The sequence below is a fragment of the Carcharodon carcharias genome, chromosome 8, assembly GCF_017639515.1.
Source record: "Carcharodon carcharias isolate sCarCar2 chromosome 8, sCarCar2.pri, whole genome shotgun sequence".
NCBI classification, from domain to species: Eukaryota; Metazoa; Chordata; class Chondrichthyes; order Lamniformes; family Lamnidae; genus Carcharodon; species Carcharodon carcharias.
Window position 1 is genome coordinate 23,301,047 of NC_054474.1, and position 18,706 is coordinate 23,319,752.

General features: G+C 42.7%; 1 protein-coding gene across 1 annotated transcript in view; it reads right to left on the reverse strand.

Annotated features, from left to right (window-relative positions):
• glra1 (glycine receptor, alpha 1) overlaps window positions 1–18,706 on the reverse strand; it is a 149,419-nt gene that overhangs the window by 40,636 nt on the left and 90,077 nt on the right. The window contains exons 7-8 of the mRNA XM_041193832.1: window positions 10,143–10,357; window positions 4,099–4,245 (exon numbers count right to left, since the gene is read on the reverse strand). Coding sequence (XP_041049766.1) covers window positions 4,099–4,245; window positions 10,143–10,357 — 362 coding nt within the window. The remainder of the gene's footprint in view (window positions 1–4,098; window positions 4,246–10,142; window positions 10,358–18,706) is intronic.

Below are 18,706 nucleotides of genomic sequence, written 5' to 3' on the forward strand. Positions count from 1 at the left end.
CCACAAAACAACCTTCCCTTTAAGGAACTGTGACAGGCCTGAAGCACAAGCCACAGACTTCTACTGAAAGATGTTAGCAGGTGCCAGATGAATGAGAATATTAATTTCCTGCAAGATCAACACCAATTTGATCCAATGTCTGTGCAACCCTTCACAACTGAATGATAGAGCAGCCACAAAATATCTATGCAGTCCTTTAGTTTGTGATTTAGGTATAAATATTAATACAAGAGATCTTCACCAAATGCATTTACTCTCACATCACACATAGTGACCAGAGATATACCTATCCCTAATTTCTGCTTAGTACCTGCCTTCTGAATCACAGATGGGAACTCAGTGTGTGAAGGGCTTCCAAAATAAACCTACTTTTCATGACGAGATGATGCACTGCACTGGGATTCCAATCGACTGTTTTGTTCAGGGCATGACAGCATCAATGGCAAGGCCAACATTTGTTGCTTATTCCTAATTGCATTCGAGAAGGTGGTGGTAAACTGCCTTCTTCAACCACTGCTGTTCATCTAGTGTAGATGGATCCACAGTGCTGTTAGGAAGGTAGCTCCAGGATTTTGACCCAGCAAAAGTAAAGGAGTGGCGATATAGCTTCACATCAGGATGATTTGTGACTTGAGGGGGGATTTTCAGATGGCAGTGTTTTCCTGCATCTGCTGTCCTTGTCCTTTTAAAAGATAAAGGTCACAAGTTTGGAAGGTACTATAAAGGACCCTTGGCTAGTTGCTGCAGTGCATCTAGTATATGTTACACGTGCTGCCACCGTAAGCCGGTGGTGCAGGAGGTAAATGTTGAAGGTGGTGGATGGGGTGCCAATCAAGCAGGCTGCTTTGTCTTGGTTGGTGTCAAGCTTCTTGAGTGTTGTTGGTGCTGCACTCATCCACGCAAGTGAAGAGCATTCCATCACAGTCCTGACTTGTGTCTTACAGATGGTGTATAGACTTTGGAGAGTCAGGAGGTGAGAGTTACTCACTACAAATTCCCAGGCTCTTACCTGCTTTTGAAGCCACAGTATTTATATGGCTGGTTCAGGTAAGCTTATGGACAATAGTAACCCCAGGATGTTGATAGTGGGTGATTCAGTGATGGTAATGCTATTGAATGTCATTATGATGGTAATGCTATTGCATGTCAAGGGGAAATAATTAGATCCTCTTTTGTTGAAGATGGTCATTGTCTGGCACTTGTGTGGTGCAAATGCTACTTGTCACTTACCAGGCCAAGCCTAAATGTCGCCCAGGTCTTGTTGCATTCAGGCATGCACTGCTTCAGTATATGAAAAGATGCAAATGGTACTAAACATTGTGCATCAGCGATCATCCCCACTTCTGATCTTATTTTGAAGGGAATGTTATTGATGAAGCAGCTGATGATGGTTGGACCTAGGACATTACACTGAGGGACTCCTGCAGTGATGCCCTGGAACTGAGTTGATTGGTCTTCAACAACCACAGCCATCTTCCTTTGTCCTAGGCATGACTCCAACCCATGGAGTGTTTCCCCTGATTCCCATTGATTTCAATTGTGCTAGGGCTCTTTGATGCCACATTTGGTCAAATGCTGCCTTGACAATCATTGAGCTCCCTTTTAAATCAACCCCTCTACAGGTATGGTGTCTCAAATGTGGCTACCTGAAAACCAGTTTTCCAAAAACCGGACATTTTTATAAGCTGACATACATCAGTTTTAATTGTTATCAAATGAGCGAAATAACCTACTGGGCCAATTTGGCTATGTGCTGTATTGGCACATCAAACTAGTTATTGGCTACCCTGCCCTCTGAACAACCTTTGACCCCACCAGACCTGGCGATTCAACAGCCTTACTTATCTTATTTTTTTTCAAATGTTATTTCTTCAGTATTGTGTATTCTTTATTCAAATTTTAATAAAACCATATTCACTTTATTTTATGTGTCTCCTATTAATTGAATTAGGGTTCTGATTCTTTTCTCAGAAAACTGGCAAGATCCAAAATCCAGCAGAGACTCAGGCCTGAGTTTGCCGGTTTTGAGACACTGTATCTGTACGGTATTATAATGGAATACTCAGGATGACTGGATGATCTAGTTTATATGCTCCTCTGCTACATGGAATTTCATCTGGCCAAGACTGATGGGGCAGAAATGCATTCTCATTAGCAACTGCAAAAACTTTATGCAAAGTGGCATTGAAGAGTCTCATTCCAGCTTTTGTAAAATTCTGCACAAAATTGCCCATAGTTCAGTGTTGCTGGTCTTAAATTAGAAATCCTAATCATGCCAAAACCAAGTGGTCATTAATCACATTGCTGTTAACAGTGAATGGCTGTTGTATTTATATACGTAATCAATCACTGCACAACAAAAATAATTTATTGTGCAAAGGTGTGATGAGATGCAAGTATTTTTATTACAGAGGTTCCGCAAGAATGACTAGATTGGAAAAGGAAAGGATATGGTGGTGTAGAATCAGGGTGCTATTCTGAAATTGGGTTGAAGAGTTTAAGTGAAGGGAGTTTTATTCTACTTCTGATTATGACCTGCGGAAGCTTGATGCTGACAATGGATGTAAGTATAGTGGAATTCAGTTCTCTAATGCTGAAACCTTCATCTTGATAAGCACATATATTGGACATTAAATGAATTAAGATACACCTCCATCAACCATACTTACTCCTACCTGCCACAAAATAGAAAGAAAAGAGAATGTGATATGGAGTCATAATGGTTAGCACTATGGGTATATGAGTAATAAAGCAGCCCCAATACCATGATTTACATACTTTATTTTCCATCATGATCTGAGTTTAGGCCTACATAATTTAACCACAAGTTCAATATCAGTAATAATTTTTCCTGACTTTGTAAATTAAGTTAGAGATGCTTTCCTCCTTGTGCAAATAGTTATCCACTCTCAAGTAAAGAATGTTCCCTTACATAGGGAATGCTAATTTTCTAGTAGTAAACATCCTTTGGTAAGGGACACTTTTCAAATTCTCATCCTCAAGATCTCATCACTCCTTACCTCTGTAATCTTTCCCAGCTCTACGCAATCCAAGAACTCTGGGCGGAATTTTCCAGTCCCCCCTGTGGCGGGTTTAATGGCAGGTGGGTGGGTGGGGGTGGGGGTGAGGGGGGCGGGGCAATGCACTGATCGGCATTCCTGCCAGAGGCCAGCGTGAAACAGTTTTGCATCTTGTTAACGGGATGCAGATGAAGGCCTGACTGGAACATGTCCGGACCAATGTGGCGTGTACATGTTGGACTTACCTGCAAGAAGGCCTGGGGCCTCGTGGAGATCAGAAAGAAAGTTGAAGGCCTCCAGCACCTGGATCCTGGAACGACACATTCATCAGTGGGTGGGTGGAGTATCTACAATGTGGATCTTCTAACTTCAGGACCTTCCAGGAAATGGATCTTCTCCTTTAATGGTGGGTAAGTTGATGTCCGGGTGCTTTATAAATATGGCGCCTAGATATGACTGTGGGATGCATGCCATCCACCCCACCCTGCCATGCCATGCGAAAACGTCAGGAAACCCCCGACTGCATAATTAGGCCAGTATCACATGATATGGTGCAAATTCCCACCAGCCTCTATGGCAGGGAATATTCGTCACTCCCGCCCCTGCCACGGGACTTAGTCGTGGGACAGAAAGTTCTGCCCTCTGTTTCTCTGATTCTAGTTTCTTGTGCATATCTCACTCCTTTCATCCAACCATTGGGGCTACATCTTCAGCTGTCCAGGCCCTTTGCTCTAGAACCCCCTCCATCTCTCTTTCATTTACATCCTCCTTAAGCACCGCTCTTTGACCAAGTTTTTAATTCACCTCTCCCAATGTCTCCTCCATGTCTTGGCATCAATTTTAGTCTGTTTAGTCTTCTGTGAAGTACCTTGAGGCACTTTTCCCTGTTAAAGGTGCTATGTAAATGCAAATTGTAGTCCACACATCTCCTAGAAATTATTTTTGTTCCTGACCTTGGGTTCATATTGTTTGTGTGTATATGGATGATAAGCAGTCCTCTGTCACTACCTCTCTAGTTAACTAACTAAGTGCATATATAGTGGAAAGGGTCTTTTGTCCTTATCTCTCTAGCCCCTACCTTGTGCAGGCGCCTTCGCCGGCGAAACCTCAGTAGTTCTTTATGTTGACGAGACACAAAGTTAACAGCTGCATATTCCAATAGTGCAGAGAAGACAAAGAGTAAGCAGACAGCCATCCAGATGTCAATGGCTTTTACATAGGATACCTGAAGTAGGGAAAGACAATTATTATTCACGATACTGTAGCATAAGAACTACACATTCATCAGATGACCAAGCTCCGGTTACTGTTCCATTCAAGGGATTTTCATCTGGATAAGTCTTTTAATCATTTTGCCATCACAAAAGAATTTGCAAGGCAATTCGATTCAACAAGACAGACTTGAGGAAATAGAAAAAGATAAAAATAAGAGAGTGGAAAGCAGGAACTAGAAACATTGGGAATGTTCTAGATAATTGGGAGAATTCATATATAATTGGGACATTATACCTCATAATTGAATAAATAGTTACTTGTGTTAAACAAGGCAAACATACATTACCCAGAAGCCTTTGCACAACATGGGGATATCTTTGAATCTGACACACCAGGTGGAACTTTTCCAAACCCTTTAATATAAATTACAGCCTGGTACAGGCTGCCACAAAGGTCAAAAAGGACACAGATACCACAGCACAGGAATATTCCAGAAAAAATAGAATATTTTAAGTCCCATCTATTCTACGTTCTAAATGACATTTTTTAATAAAAGAAATGTTAAAAGGATAACATAATATACCGGGATCAACTTTATAAATCTCTGATAAAGGGCACACTGATGTGTTTTAATTTTAAAAGAAGGATTCATCACACATTGGCTTTAGATGGTGCAGAACACCTCCTTAGATCATTATCAATTCATTAAAAATCATTAATCAACTTAATTGGAATATTGCATATCGCTCTTACAAGCTTCAACTTTTGCTGAACTGAAGAGAAAGGCTTTGGCTGCTTGATGACCTCATGATGGACAATGTTTAAGGTTTTAGTCCCTTTTTATGAAACACAAATTATGAAAATAAGAAACAAATAAAAGTTATTATAGTCATTGCGACTGAAAGAAATTGCAAACAGCTATTGGCCAGATAAACGCTCACAATGTTCACATAACATGACAATCCTCAACAATCAAATAATTATCAATAAGAGATACGATATAGCCTTATAAAAAGGGGAGGAGTTTACACAAAGAGGTAACACCCACAGTTGCTATAGATGATGTAATTCAATTCAATAGACTATAAGATAGAAGCCTTTAGTCAGTTAAAACAGTGATGTTGAATAGAAATCTATATGTCAATGCTTCTCAGGCTGCTGAAGAGCTGGACACTTTTAATGCGAGTCCCTGCAATATTCCCAGAGTGCCCAGCTCATCAGATAGCTAAAACACTCAGGGATTTAAGGTTACACTTTCCTTTAAGTATTTGATGGATATTCTGAGACAGGTCTGAAGCATAGTAAGAGCTTTTTTAAATACTAGATTCTATATGAGAACTAAGATTTTGTTTTCCATCTTTCTATAATCTTTAATGCTGTGATGTACTTATCCACTTGAAGTGTATTGCAAGTTACAGTTGTTTAATAAATTTGTAAATAAGTTAGTGAAGTATAACGTCTCACATAGTATTCCGTATGCAGCTTTAAGAACGTCCTCTCTTGTACACTCTGAAGTGGGGAGGCACAGTTTTTGAAGAGAGACCTCCAAGTAATTATACCTAGCTGATAATTATTCAAATGGCTACCTGGAAGAAGGTAGTATCTCTTGATGGTTATATTTCTTGGGGGAGAGGTAGTTCACTTGCTTGGATCCAAAAGAAGTGTCTGCAGGAAATGGCTTTTTTAAACTCAAGTGAAGATGATTGATCTGGGATAGCCCCAAAAGAGGTTAAGATTAAAATCCTCTTCAGTCCAATAGGTACTGTTAAGAATGCCTCACACATTCTAAGAACCGAAGGACAGGAGACAGTTTAGAAGAAGAAAGAATTATGCGCCCACCAAGGAGAATATTCCACAGCCAGTGCGTAACTCCATCAATCATGAGGTTCCCCCTGCCCCACAAAAGACCTCGTTACTCTTTTTATTTTTGAAATGGCTCAAACAATCTTCTATATATAATGATATCAATATCTATATAGATCTACATCATATCTACATAACTCTCAATCACTTTCCTCAATAAGTATTAATCTAACTTATTCATTAAAGGTAACAATTAATCTAAAAGCTAAAAAATGCTGGACTGGGAGGTCTCGTATCTTTTGCGGCGAGAGAGAGAGTGAGAGAGAGTTAAAATATTTCAGGTCATTCATCAGAAGAGTTGAAAGGTCACGACCTTAGGCGTTAACTCTCTCTCTCCACAGATGCTGAGTATTTCCAGCATTTTCTGCTTTTGTTTCAGATTTGCAGTATTATATTTTTACAGCATCTGCAGTATTATTTTTTTTTATTAACTTTGAAACTCTGGACTACATTCATTATCCTGTGGCAAAAGATTCTTCTAATTTCTAATTGCGTTTGAGACTTGTTTTTTTAAAAAAAAAACTGGTACCTTCAAGTTCTGCTCATTGTCAAAGGAAAATAGTCTGCTTCCTTCCACCTTATCTCTATACGTTTCATTATTCTAAAGACTCATATCACATCTTTTAGTTTTTTTCTCAGTGAAGATAGGCTCAGGTAATTGAATGTTTCTCTGTAACAGTCTGAAACCTTCAGTTATCCTCATTATTCACCTCTAAGATTATTCCAGTCTACTTATTCTTTTTAGGGTGATTGAAACTGCGTAACACACTTCAGATTTGCTCTCTCTAGTGACCTCTGCAAAGCCATTATAAATGTTCTGATGTGGTATCCAGAACCACTCAGATGTGACCAACTACGTAATTTGCTTAATTGCTAACTACTTCATTCTGCTAGATAATTTTTGGATATGATCAGTCATCATACCAAATCCCTTTCCTTTCCCATCCATTCTAATGCATGCCATTTCACATTATTCCATGTTCCATCTATATTTGCAAAGCAAGCTGCTGCATTGTGCTTCCATGATTTGAGGAGGCTCTTTATTTATTTCTGTGGTTTTGGCTCTATCCTGTTGTTTTTGGTCATCTGGCGCACAGGACAAATCTATAGAGGACCAACTGATGGGCCAACTATTGGGTTTGGCCAAATCAGCCATCCACAGATCCATGATTCCTCCAAATACTTGCATATGTTCAAAGCCATAATGTGCACCCAGGGGCCCATTCAACACAAGCATGCAATATCTCAATGTGCTTCTTCCATGAAAAATGGCCATTGTTTTGTTTGGATTTCCCAGGCCCCATTATTTTGATTTAATTTTGATATTCTATTAGTTTATTTTGTTTAAAATTAATTTGGCTGGACTACCATCCATAAAATTCAACTGGTAGTACCCCTTCATGGGGTTCTGGTGGGTTTTCAGGCTAACCCAATCCTGCCATTCTGCTGACCTCTTTCACGTTATACAAATGTTTCCAACCAGTTCCTATATATATTACCTTAAATTTACTCACACTGAATCTTCTCTACAAAGTCGGGAAACAGGAGTCTGGACTATTTTGGATCCCAAACTGATTAAAGTCAAGATTTTCATGCGGGTGAACTCTTAATTAGTACGGCGACAGGCTTCCGATCTAATTAAAGATGGTGTGTGGTCTCTCGACGTTGGAGGACCAATCAGGGGCCTTCCAGACTCAAAAGCACCTGGCTGCGGGACAAGATAAGTAACTGGGAGGGTGCTTCAACAGGAAGATGTCCTCTGAGTCAGTTTAAAAAATTTAACAGAAAAATACAAAAATCAACCATTGTGGGAGATGGTAGGGGAGGGATGGTGGGGGATGGCAGCGGGTGGGGAATGACCCCCTCTATAGCATGGCCTTTGGCTGTACTCCCACCCAGACAGGCCTGTAGGCCTGCCAGGCATGCCAACATCCCAGCCTACTGCAGGGTGCCCACTTCCAGACCGTTGATCAGGCCCCCGCATCATTTTGGGAAACTGGAGGCCAACTGCAAGATTCCAGTCAGTCTCCATTACCTACACTTAACAAGGCTCTTAATGAGGCTGACTTCCTGCCCCTCCTTGTTGAAGTGGGTGGCCTTCCTAAAACCTAGAACCCACGCCGGCCAAAATCAGGAATGGGGTGGGGAAGCCAGGAAGCCAACATACCGGTCAGCCTCAACTTTTCAGCTTCATCCACAGCGGCTCCAGACATCTGCAGGGCCTGAACATTCAGCCCATAGCGTATCTGCCAATTTTCAACCAATTTACTTAATAAGTATAATTAGTTCAAAATATTAGCACACTTCTATTTGCTTAACAACTGCTTAAAGGCACTAGCAAATTGTCTGCTTGTACTGCTAATGGCTTTCTTGATATGATTCACATATAGTGCAGGCATCAAATAACCTAGAGGACATCTCTGTGGAGCACCAGTGATTACTGCATCCTTGATACAGCATTTCCAACTATCACTATCCTTTTCTGTTGACAAGTAGTTTCAGTATAGGTAATCTGTAACCTTTTACCAAGAGACATAGGGTTGAATTTTCCCCTCACGATGTTGAGCAAACCTGTGCTGGGAGAACTAAATTGGAAGCATGTGTGGCAACAATTTTATACTTTCCAGGCCATTCACACCATCTGTCATGTTCCCTGGGTCAGTAAAGGTAGCGGGCTATGATAACAACACTCAAATAAAGTGACATTGGATTTGCTATTTAAATGCCTGCCCTAAATACAATTTTCCCTTTGATTGCTATTTCCATGGAGGCATGTGGTCTCCAGAAGGCTTTGGGGACCATGCCTAGTAAGTCGATGGTGAACCTTGTGGTAAACCTGCTGTGGAATCATGAACCTTCTTGCCGACTTCAAATATCATAACTAGATTCTGTATGATAGGTTAAACCAATTTTTAATGCAGCAATTGATCACAGAGCTCTGTCCTTAAAAGGTAAGTGACTATTAAATTGACCAACAGTGTGTTTGTGTCGTAAATGCATTAGTACAATTTACCCAGTGGATAAAGTCCTTTTCTGCATCCAGCAGTATGGAGAATCAGATCTTAATGTACATAGGGGACCTTGTGGTTTGATTTTCACATTGATTTAATGTCCTGACATCTGCTGAACTATTGAAACACTCTTCCAGTATTCATTAAGTACAGAAATAATGAGCAATATGATAGCACTGGCAAGTCTTTGAAATGAAATATCAGCCTTTCAAAATCTCCTTTGAAAAATGTTGCTTCCTTATAAGTTTCATACTTGCATTGAAAACATGCACTTAGCATCTTTTAGTCTTGTCCAAATAAACAAATAGACATTGAAAAAGCACTTCAAAGATAAACTTATTAAAAGTTCATGAAACTTACATACAAAACTAGCAGTCCATCTGCAACTGTGTAAACTACCCCCTACAGAATTGAATCCATTATTGAGTCTTGGAGATCAGCCTGGCTTTCATAACGAGACCACCTGGCAAAACAGATGTCTGGCCATCTGTTCAGCCTGTTTTGTCAATACAGTTTCCAGTTGGGAGTTGAGGGATGGGTGAGGGGTGACAGCTAGAAGGCATAACAAACATGAATAAAACTGGGCCCATGTGCCAGTAAATGGAGGCATGCCTTTTAACCTGCCCACCTTAGCATCTGCCTGGCTCTGTTGCTGCATCAGACAGTGGTTGGGCCAACTCAAGCCTAAATCCAACTCTCAGAGACCAAATTCCAGATGAACAGGCTGGCTTTCCAAAGTTGGAAACTTGAAGTCACGAAATGGCCTGACTCATGCTTCCCGAACCGAAGATGATAATTCAGCCCATAATCTTCTTTATTAGCATTATGTGAAGAGCTTTGTTAACTGCCTTCTTGTGAATTATTGGCAATTTAATTATTGCTCAGTGATACATAAAATCCCTGATAGAACAAGGCTTTAAAGCTGCATATAAAATTGCAAAGTTATGCCACCCCTTTGAACTCTCACTTCAGTGTTTTTGATATAAGTCCACTTCATCCCTCCCTTAGCTTGTGCTATCTTTCACTCCATTACCTTTGGTAGTGATGCTCGAGATCCTGAGCTCTGAGTAGTCATGGTAAGCACAGTGGTAATTCCTAGACCAACACGTGCTGGTGCTGCATCCATATTAATCCAGAAGGAGACCCAGGACAGGATAACAATGAGCAGGCTCGGGATATACATCTGGATTAAGTAGTACCCCATCTGTCTCTCCAGGTGGAAACGTGCCTCTATACAAGTAAATTTCCCTGGATTTGGACAAAAAAGTTAATGTGATATTATTTAGATTAGTTAAAATACTATATCAATAAAGTCTTCAAACAATGTCTATACCTTTTCAAAAAACATTCATTGTGTTTCACAGAAACTTTGCACTGGCAGTCAGGCTGTTACCTTGAATCTATATTTTCCAGTTAACTACTAAAAGAATCAGCGGGGAGATGAGGAGAAATCTTTTGGCACATGAGTTATTACCTGGAATACATTGCCTGAAAGGTTGGCGGAAGCAGATTCAAAGTAACTTTCAAAAGGGAACTGTATGGATCCCCACAAATAGAAAGATTTGCAAGGGTATGGGGAAAGAGTGGTAGGGGGCGAAGGATGGGCAGAACAGTTCTTTTAAGGAGCTAGCAGCTCAATGGGCTAAATAGCCTCCTCCTGCGCTGCATAATTCTATGATGCATCGAGCGATTATATCTTTGTCCAGTTTTTAAAGGGGTAATGCTCTGGCTTTATCTATCATTAGCACACCTCAAAAATCTGGAGCTGTGCTTCCCGAGAATGATCAACAATGGCCAAAAAAGATCATGCACAGCCCATACCCAAACTTCCGACAGGCTTTTCCAGCAAGCATAGCTCCCCAGCAGCAGTGTGAAATTTGGAAACTACCTCTTTCAGTACAACATTAACCCTCATTCATAGCTCTGTAATCCTGCTCAAGTAAATATTATGTTTATGTTATTTATTAATGGTCCTTTGTTTTAATTCGTTAAAGGGATGTTGGCATCACAGGGGGGCTAGCATTTACTGTCCATTGCTAATTGCCTTTGAGAAGGTGGTGGTGAGCCACCTTCTTAAACTGCTGCAGTCTATTGCAGCAGCCGGGTTCTCAGAGTTGGAGGGCCAGAGGTCATCCAGCCTGAAAGAAGCAGCAGGCTGCAACAGAGGATAAGCAAGGGAAAGGGTGCCTCTAAATGGTAGTGCCCTCTCTCTCCAACTTTTTAAAACTTAATTTAAAAAATGAATTTGCAGCCAGGCCACCATTACAGAGCAGCCTGCAGCAGCTCCTGCACCCGGGCAGATAGGGAGGGCTTCTGGGCCTGTCTGGAACTTTGGCCAACTTGTCTGTCCCCTGCAATTAAAGTGGCCCCATGCTTGTGGAGTCCTGGAGGCTGACTAAAAAATCCCAGTCAAACTCCTTTAACTGGCCTCAATATATTCTTAACGAGCCAGGTTGCCAACTGCTAGCAGGTGGGTAGCTCTGCCACCACCAGCCCTCTATCCCACCTCCACAGAAATAGCCTGGAGATAAGATGGAGAAAGGGAACTGCCTACCAGTGAAGCTGGCCCAGTGGAGGCTCAAAATCCTATCTCATGTGCGTAAAAGCACTCATATAGTAAGGGAAAGAGTCCCATGTATTTTGCCAAAGTTACCGTGAGGGAATGGTGATATAGTTCCACGTCAGGATAGTGTGGAACTTGGAGAAGTTGGAGGCCACAGTCTTCTCATGCTCCTGCTGCCCTTGTCCTTCTAGGTGGCAGGCGAAGTGGGCTTGCGAACTGCTGCTGTAGAAGCCTTGGCAATTTGATGCAGTTTACCTTGTAGATGGCATGCATTGCAGCCACAGGTCACTAGAGGTGGAGAGAGTTACTGTTTAAGCTGCCAAATAAGTAGTTGATTTGCTCTGAATGGTGTTGAGCTTCTTGACAGTTGTTGGAGTTGCACTCATCCAGGCAATTGGAGAATATTCCATCACACTCCTGACTTGTGCCTCGTAGATGGTGGAAAGGCTTTAGGGAGTCGCAGGTAAGATATTCATTGCAGAATTCAGAGCCTCTCACCTGCTCTTGTATGCACTGATCCAGTTAATTTTCTAGTCAATGGTGACCCCAGGGTGTTGATGGTGGAGGATTCAGCAATGACAATACAACTGAATGTTAAGGAGACTCTATTTTTGGAGATGGTCATTGGCTGACATGTTACTTGCTGGTCATCAGCCCACACATGACTTTGTCCATATCTCACTGTATGCACGCATGCTTAATTATCGGAGTATTTGCGAATGGAACTGAACATTGAACATACAATTTATTATATAGAAACACTGTTACCTGCCCTCTGAAGATTTTACTTCTATCTGATTGTTAAACTAAACTAATGCCTTTTTCAGTACATGTCAAATTAAAAAGAAAGCAATTCAAAAACCACATACAGATGCCTCAAAGACCGAGTTTTGTTAAAAATGTGTATAAAGAGCAACTATTAAAAACATAACATCTGCTGTTCCCCCAAATCAATCACCTTGTAAGCAGAGCAAATACATTTGCACAGCAAGTGATTGATCACTTATTTCCGCACAGACAACAGCACTTTTGTTGCCTCTGGAACCTTCGGTGTAAAATTGTGATCTTTAGTTAGCAAATTACAGCACATGTGGCAAGTGTAGAAATCTGCAGATGTTGTGCGACATCATTTGGGTACTGACAAAGTACTCTCCATCACCTTGAGTGCTAAAACAAAGGACAGCAATGTAACAGATACAGAAACAATGCTGAATAATGATTAAAGGCAAGTCATCTGCCTTTTGTTTCATTCACTGAGTTCCATGTCCAATTGTCACAGACAGAATGAATGTGTTCTCTGACTTCCCATGATCAGTATATTTTGAGTGAAGGTGGTGTGGTTTTTTTTAAACCCCTTTAAAGTATGTATTTCAATTAAATAATTTCAGCAGCAAGCTTTTTAAGAGTTTAAACACAAAAGTTTATTTATTCTCACACACTTAACCCAAATTAAACACAACATTTCATATGCACATTCTCATGCACACATACAAAGATTAGATACAGGTGGAGGTCATGTACTATTACAGATTAAAGTTATCTCAGTCTTTGATTACAGCCTCCAGTCTCCCACATGACAAGCCTGTAGTTTTTTGGATTGTTTCAGTGCTTTAAAGTTGAAGTGAGGGTCATGTAAGGCATAGGTTTCTCAGCAGGCCATGAGAGTCAAATTTCTAGGAGGTTGGTTCTCAGGTGAATTTGAAATTAGGACAGTTTGGGGGATCCTTTTCTCTGTTGGGATCCCCTACTTTCCAGGTATTGCTCTTAATTACCTTGGCTGCTTGATGACTTGCATCTCATTCGTGTTGTGGTTTTCTGACTATTCACCCGTTGGTTTGATGGCTTTCTGGTGGAAGTACCCATGAACAGCTTTCACTGATTTTTAAAAGCAGACATTAAACATGGTTATTTCACCATGTGACTTTTCACAAGAAGTCCCTTCCACATAAGGAGGTGATGTTCATTTTGATCCCAACCTGTTTGTGTTATGGTTTAACAATTTTGAGATTCAGCCAGTCTAGTTCAGATGGGGAGAATTCTTATGATAAAATGAAAGGTTGATAGTGTCCATTCACTTCCATCTGCCACCAAATGAGTTTTGATCTCCCCCTTTTGTTCAGTATGAAACAGAAAGACAGGCTGTCTGGAAATTCTATAGTCCTTTTGTGTTGACCCATCTTTAACAAACAGCTGTGTGAATTCGCCAGATGACTGGGAATGTTCTTATTGGGACTTGGTATTGACTGTAGATTAAATGCCAAAGGTCACATGATTTGCAACTGCCATTTTAATAGACTGTGTCCAGTTTTTAAAAAGTATTAACTGAAAGTTCATAATAAGCATGGTGTCATGCCCCAATGTAAGTTACACTATAATATTTGTTATGCATTGGGAGTCTGCAGTGGGAAAAATAATAGAAATAGCAATAGAGAATTGTCTCAATTTATTAACTTGGACAGGTAAAACTTACTGGTCACAGAGTACTCAGAACAGCTAACATTGAGTCATGCAGTGTTAAGTGCTTATGCACTATTTTTGTGAAGGTCAGTTTTACCAAGTCACTGATCTATAGTGTAGTGTCTTGCACTGTATCATGGTGACAAAGGGTGGAATCTTTCATTGTGAACAGCAGGACTGGAATTTCCCAACACATCTGCTTGTGGGCGAGATGGCTGGCCATGCATAATCAGGTGGTGGCCAGCTAATTAGCTCGTCATAGTCAAGGAGTGCAGCAAACCTTGAAGTGGGGACAGGCAGAAAGTCAATGACCCCGTTGTTTCCTATTGGGGTTGAAGGGTGCACACCATGTTTAAAGGGCACCCGGACAGGTATTCACTCCCACAAAGCCAGAAGCATCCTTATCGCTGTCTGGGGGCTTTTGGGAACTGCAACTGCTGCCATCCCCTCACCATATGCTACCTGGATCCCTGAAGCTGCAGTCACCACCCCGCCCAACCTGTTGATCACAATCACCTATGTCCAAGCACAGACAACGAATGGCCCCCCAGTTCAGTGATGCTCCCTGCAGTTTCTCCTTGAGACCATCCTGGCATTGTGGGAGAAACTGTTTCTCAGGGATGGCAGCACGAGGCTCTCCTGCTTGACCAAGATAGCCTCAATGGAAGTTGCAGCACAGATTTGTAGTGGGTCTACACCAGAACCTGGGTCCAGTGCAAAGGATGAATGATCTGCTACATTCTGCAAGGATAAGTGGCACTTTGTATTCACTGCAAGCTGGCACTCATAAGGGCATCAAGCAATGTAAATGAAAAAGTCCAGATGGATGCTGGACAGGATTTTGGGTTGTAGACCTCAGCATTAGATGGAACATGTGGATTGAATATGAGACAGCCACTTCATGCTCTGAAAGTTTTACCAGCTGTAGAACAATGTGTGTGTTTGTGTGTGTGTGTGTGTGTGGTACTTACTAGGGAGGATACATGTGATAGACATGCATGATCATTATACGGTTATGGACATTGGGATGACATTCAATCCTCTGTCTGTCTTCTGGAGAAACAATCGCAAAACCTGAAGGAAATGCGAAGAATGGAGGGGGTGTTCCCAACTTCAGAGACCTGACCCTTACTGAGGCAGTGGCTTCAGAACTGGCTGGGGTGGAACAAGGGCATTCCTGCCTTCCACCAGCTCCATCCCAGAGGTGATGATATCAGGGACTCAGAGGAAGCGCAGACACATCACTCCCACCCCACCAGAACAGGGAATTTCACCTCGGTAGGTACACATTCTAGTTTAGGCTTAGGGTCACAATCTGGTGAGCACATCATCAACATGTCCCTACGGCTGATGGCAGGATGTGAGAACTGAGGTGTATGACACTCGGAGAGCTGCTAGAGACTAGCAGCCCTGTGCAAATGCTATGTCTCTGGAATCGGCCACAAGAGACCTGATGGAGATGCAGAGACAGGCAAAGACAAAAAATGGAGTCTGTCCAAGTTCTGATTGCTGTCATTGCCCTGGCATGTGAGCACTTGGCTTCCTCCATGAAGAGCAAGTTCCAGCAGTCAGATAGGTGCATAGATCTCACCATGAGTGCAGTGCAGCAGTGGCTAGATGGGAGTTGGACGAGGCACCTCAAGTTCCCTCCAGGTGCCCCTAGGAGTCAGGGAGGTGCCATTGTGCACCTAGGACATCATCTTAGGGAGCTCTAAAGGAGTAATGCAGATCCTTCTCCCCTCTGCCAGTGATACCATCATCTCCAGCAGGTGAGGTCATGAGATCTTCAGCAGGCTGGAGCCCTCATAGGCCTCGGATTGCCAGAGGATGGTCGTCAAGGTAATCTCAGGCAACGGGACATAGCGCCCAGCAGGGTGCCTCCACTGTGAATGTCAGGGTTCCACCTGGGCATAGCGATAGGATGTGGAAACTGAAAATATTGTAATACCAAAAAGGTGGCATTTAGGAGGAGGTGATGGCGTAGTGGTATTGTTACTGGACCAGCAATCCAGAGCCCAAGGGCAATGTTCTGGGGATCCAGGTTCCAATCCCACCACAGCAGATGGTGGAATTTGAATTCAATAGAAATCTGGAATTCAAAGTCTAATGATGACCATGAAACCATTGTCAATTGTTGTAAAAACCCATCTGGTTCACTAATGTCCTTTAGGGAAGGAAATCTGCTGTCCTTACCTGGTCTGGCCAACATGTGACTCCAGACCCACAGCAACGTGGTTGACTCTTAGATGCCCTCCGAAATGGCCCAGCAAGCCACTCAGTTGTAACAAACCACTACAAAGACAAAAAAGGAATGAAACTGGACGGACCACCTGGCATCGACTAGACACTGGACACGACAATGGCAATCGCAGCCCTGTCAACACTGCAAACATCCTACTAACATCTGGGGGCTAGTACCAAAATTGGACAGCTGTCTCACAGGCTAGTCAAGCAACAGCCTGATATAGTCATCCTCACAGAATCATACCTTACAGATAATTTCCCACACACCAGCATCACCATCGCTGGGTTATGTCCTGTCCCACCTGCAGGACAGACCCAGCAGAGGTGACGGCATAATGGTATACAGTCAGGAGGGAATTGTCCTGGGAGCCCACAACATTGACTCTGGACCCCATGAAGTCTCTCGGCATCAGGTCAAACATGGGCAAGAAAACCTCCTGCTGATTACCACGTACCGCCCTCCCTCAGCTGATGAATCAGTGCTCCTCCATGCTGAACACCACTTGGAGGAAGCACTGAGAGCAGCAAGATGCAGAACATACTCTGGGTGGGGGTCTTCAATGTCCATCACCAAGAGTGGCTCGGTAGCACTACTACTGACCGAGCCCTAAATGACATAACTGCTAGACTGGATCTGTGGCAGGTGGAGAGGGAACCAGCAAGAGGGAAAAACATACCTTACCTCATCTCACCAACCTGTCTGCTGCAGATGCATCTGTCCATGACAGTGTCAGTAGGAGTGACCACCGCACAGTTATGGTGGAGATGAAGTCCCGCCTTCACATTGAGGATACCCTCCATCGTGTTGTGTGGCACTACTATTGCGCTAAATGGGATAGATTTTGAACAGATAGCAACTCAAGACTGGGCATCCATGAGGCACTGTGGGCCATCAGCAGCAGAATTGTACTCAAACACAATCTGTATCTTCATGGCCCAGCATAACCCCCACTCTATCATTACCATCAAGCCAGGGGATCAACCCTGGTTCAATGAAGAGTGCAGGAGGGCATGTCAGGAGCAGCACCAGGCATATCTAAAAATAAGGTGTCAACCTGGTGAAGCTATAACACAGGATTACTTACGTGCCAAACAGCATGAGCAGCAAGTGATAGACAGAGCGAATGATCCCACAACCAATGGATCAGATCTAAGCTCTGCAGTCCTGCAACATCCAGTCGTGAATGGTGGTAGACAATTAAACAACTCACTGGAGGAGCAGGCTCCACAAATATCCCCATCCTTAATGATGGAGGAGCCCAGCACAGCAGTGCAAAAGATAAGGCTGAAGCATTTGCTACAATCTTCAGCCAGAAGTGCTGAGTGGATGGATCCATCTCGGCCTCCTCTAGAGGTCCCCAGCATCACAGATGCCGGCCTTCAGCCAATTTGATTCACTCAACGTGATATCAAGAAACGACTGAAGGCATTGGATATGGCAAAGGCTATGGGCCCTGACAATATTCCAGCAATAGTACTGAAGACCTGTGCTCCAGAACTTTCCATGCCCCTAGCAAGCTGCTCCAGTACAGCTACAACACTGGCATCTACCCGACTATGTGGAAAATTGCCCAGGTATGTCCTGTACACAAAAAGCAGGACAAATCTAACCTGACCAATTACTGCCCCATCAGTCTACTCTTGGTCATCAATAAAGTAATGGAAGGGGTCATCAACAGTGCTGTCAAGTGGCACTTGCTTAGCAATAACCTGCTCACTGGTGCCCAGTTTGGGTTCCACCAGGGCCATTCTGCTCCTGACCTCAGTACTGCCTTGGTTCAAACATGGACAAAGGAGCTGAATTTCCGAGGTGAGTTGGGAGCAACTGCTCTTGACATCAAGGCAGCGTTTGACAGAGTGGCATCAAGGAGCACTAGCAAAACTGGAGTCAATGGGAACCAGGGGGAAAACTCTCCGCTGGTTGGAGACATGCCTAGCACAAAGCAAGATGGTTACAATTGTTGGAGGTCAGTCACCTCAGCTCCAGGACATCACTGCAGCAGTTCCTCAGGATAGTCTCCCAGGCCCAACCATCTTCAGCTGCTTCATCAATGACCTTCATTCCATCATAAGATCAGAAGTGGGTATGTTCGCTGATGATTGCATAATGTTCAGTACCATTCAATACTCCTCAGATACTGAAGCAGCCCATGTCCAAATATAGCAAGACCTGGACAATATCCAGGTTTGGGCTGACAAGTGGCAAGTAACAGTCACGCCACACAAATGTCAGGCAATGACCATCTCCAACAAGAGAGAATCTAACTATCACCCCTTGATGTTCAATGGCATTACCATCACTGAATCCCCTACTATCAACATCCTGGGAGTTA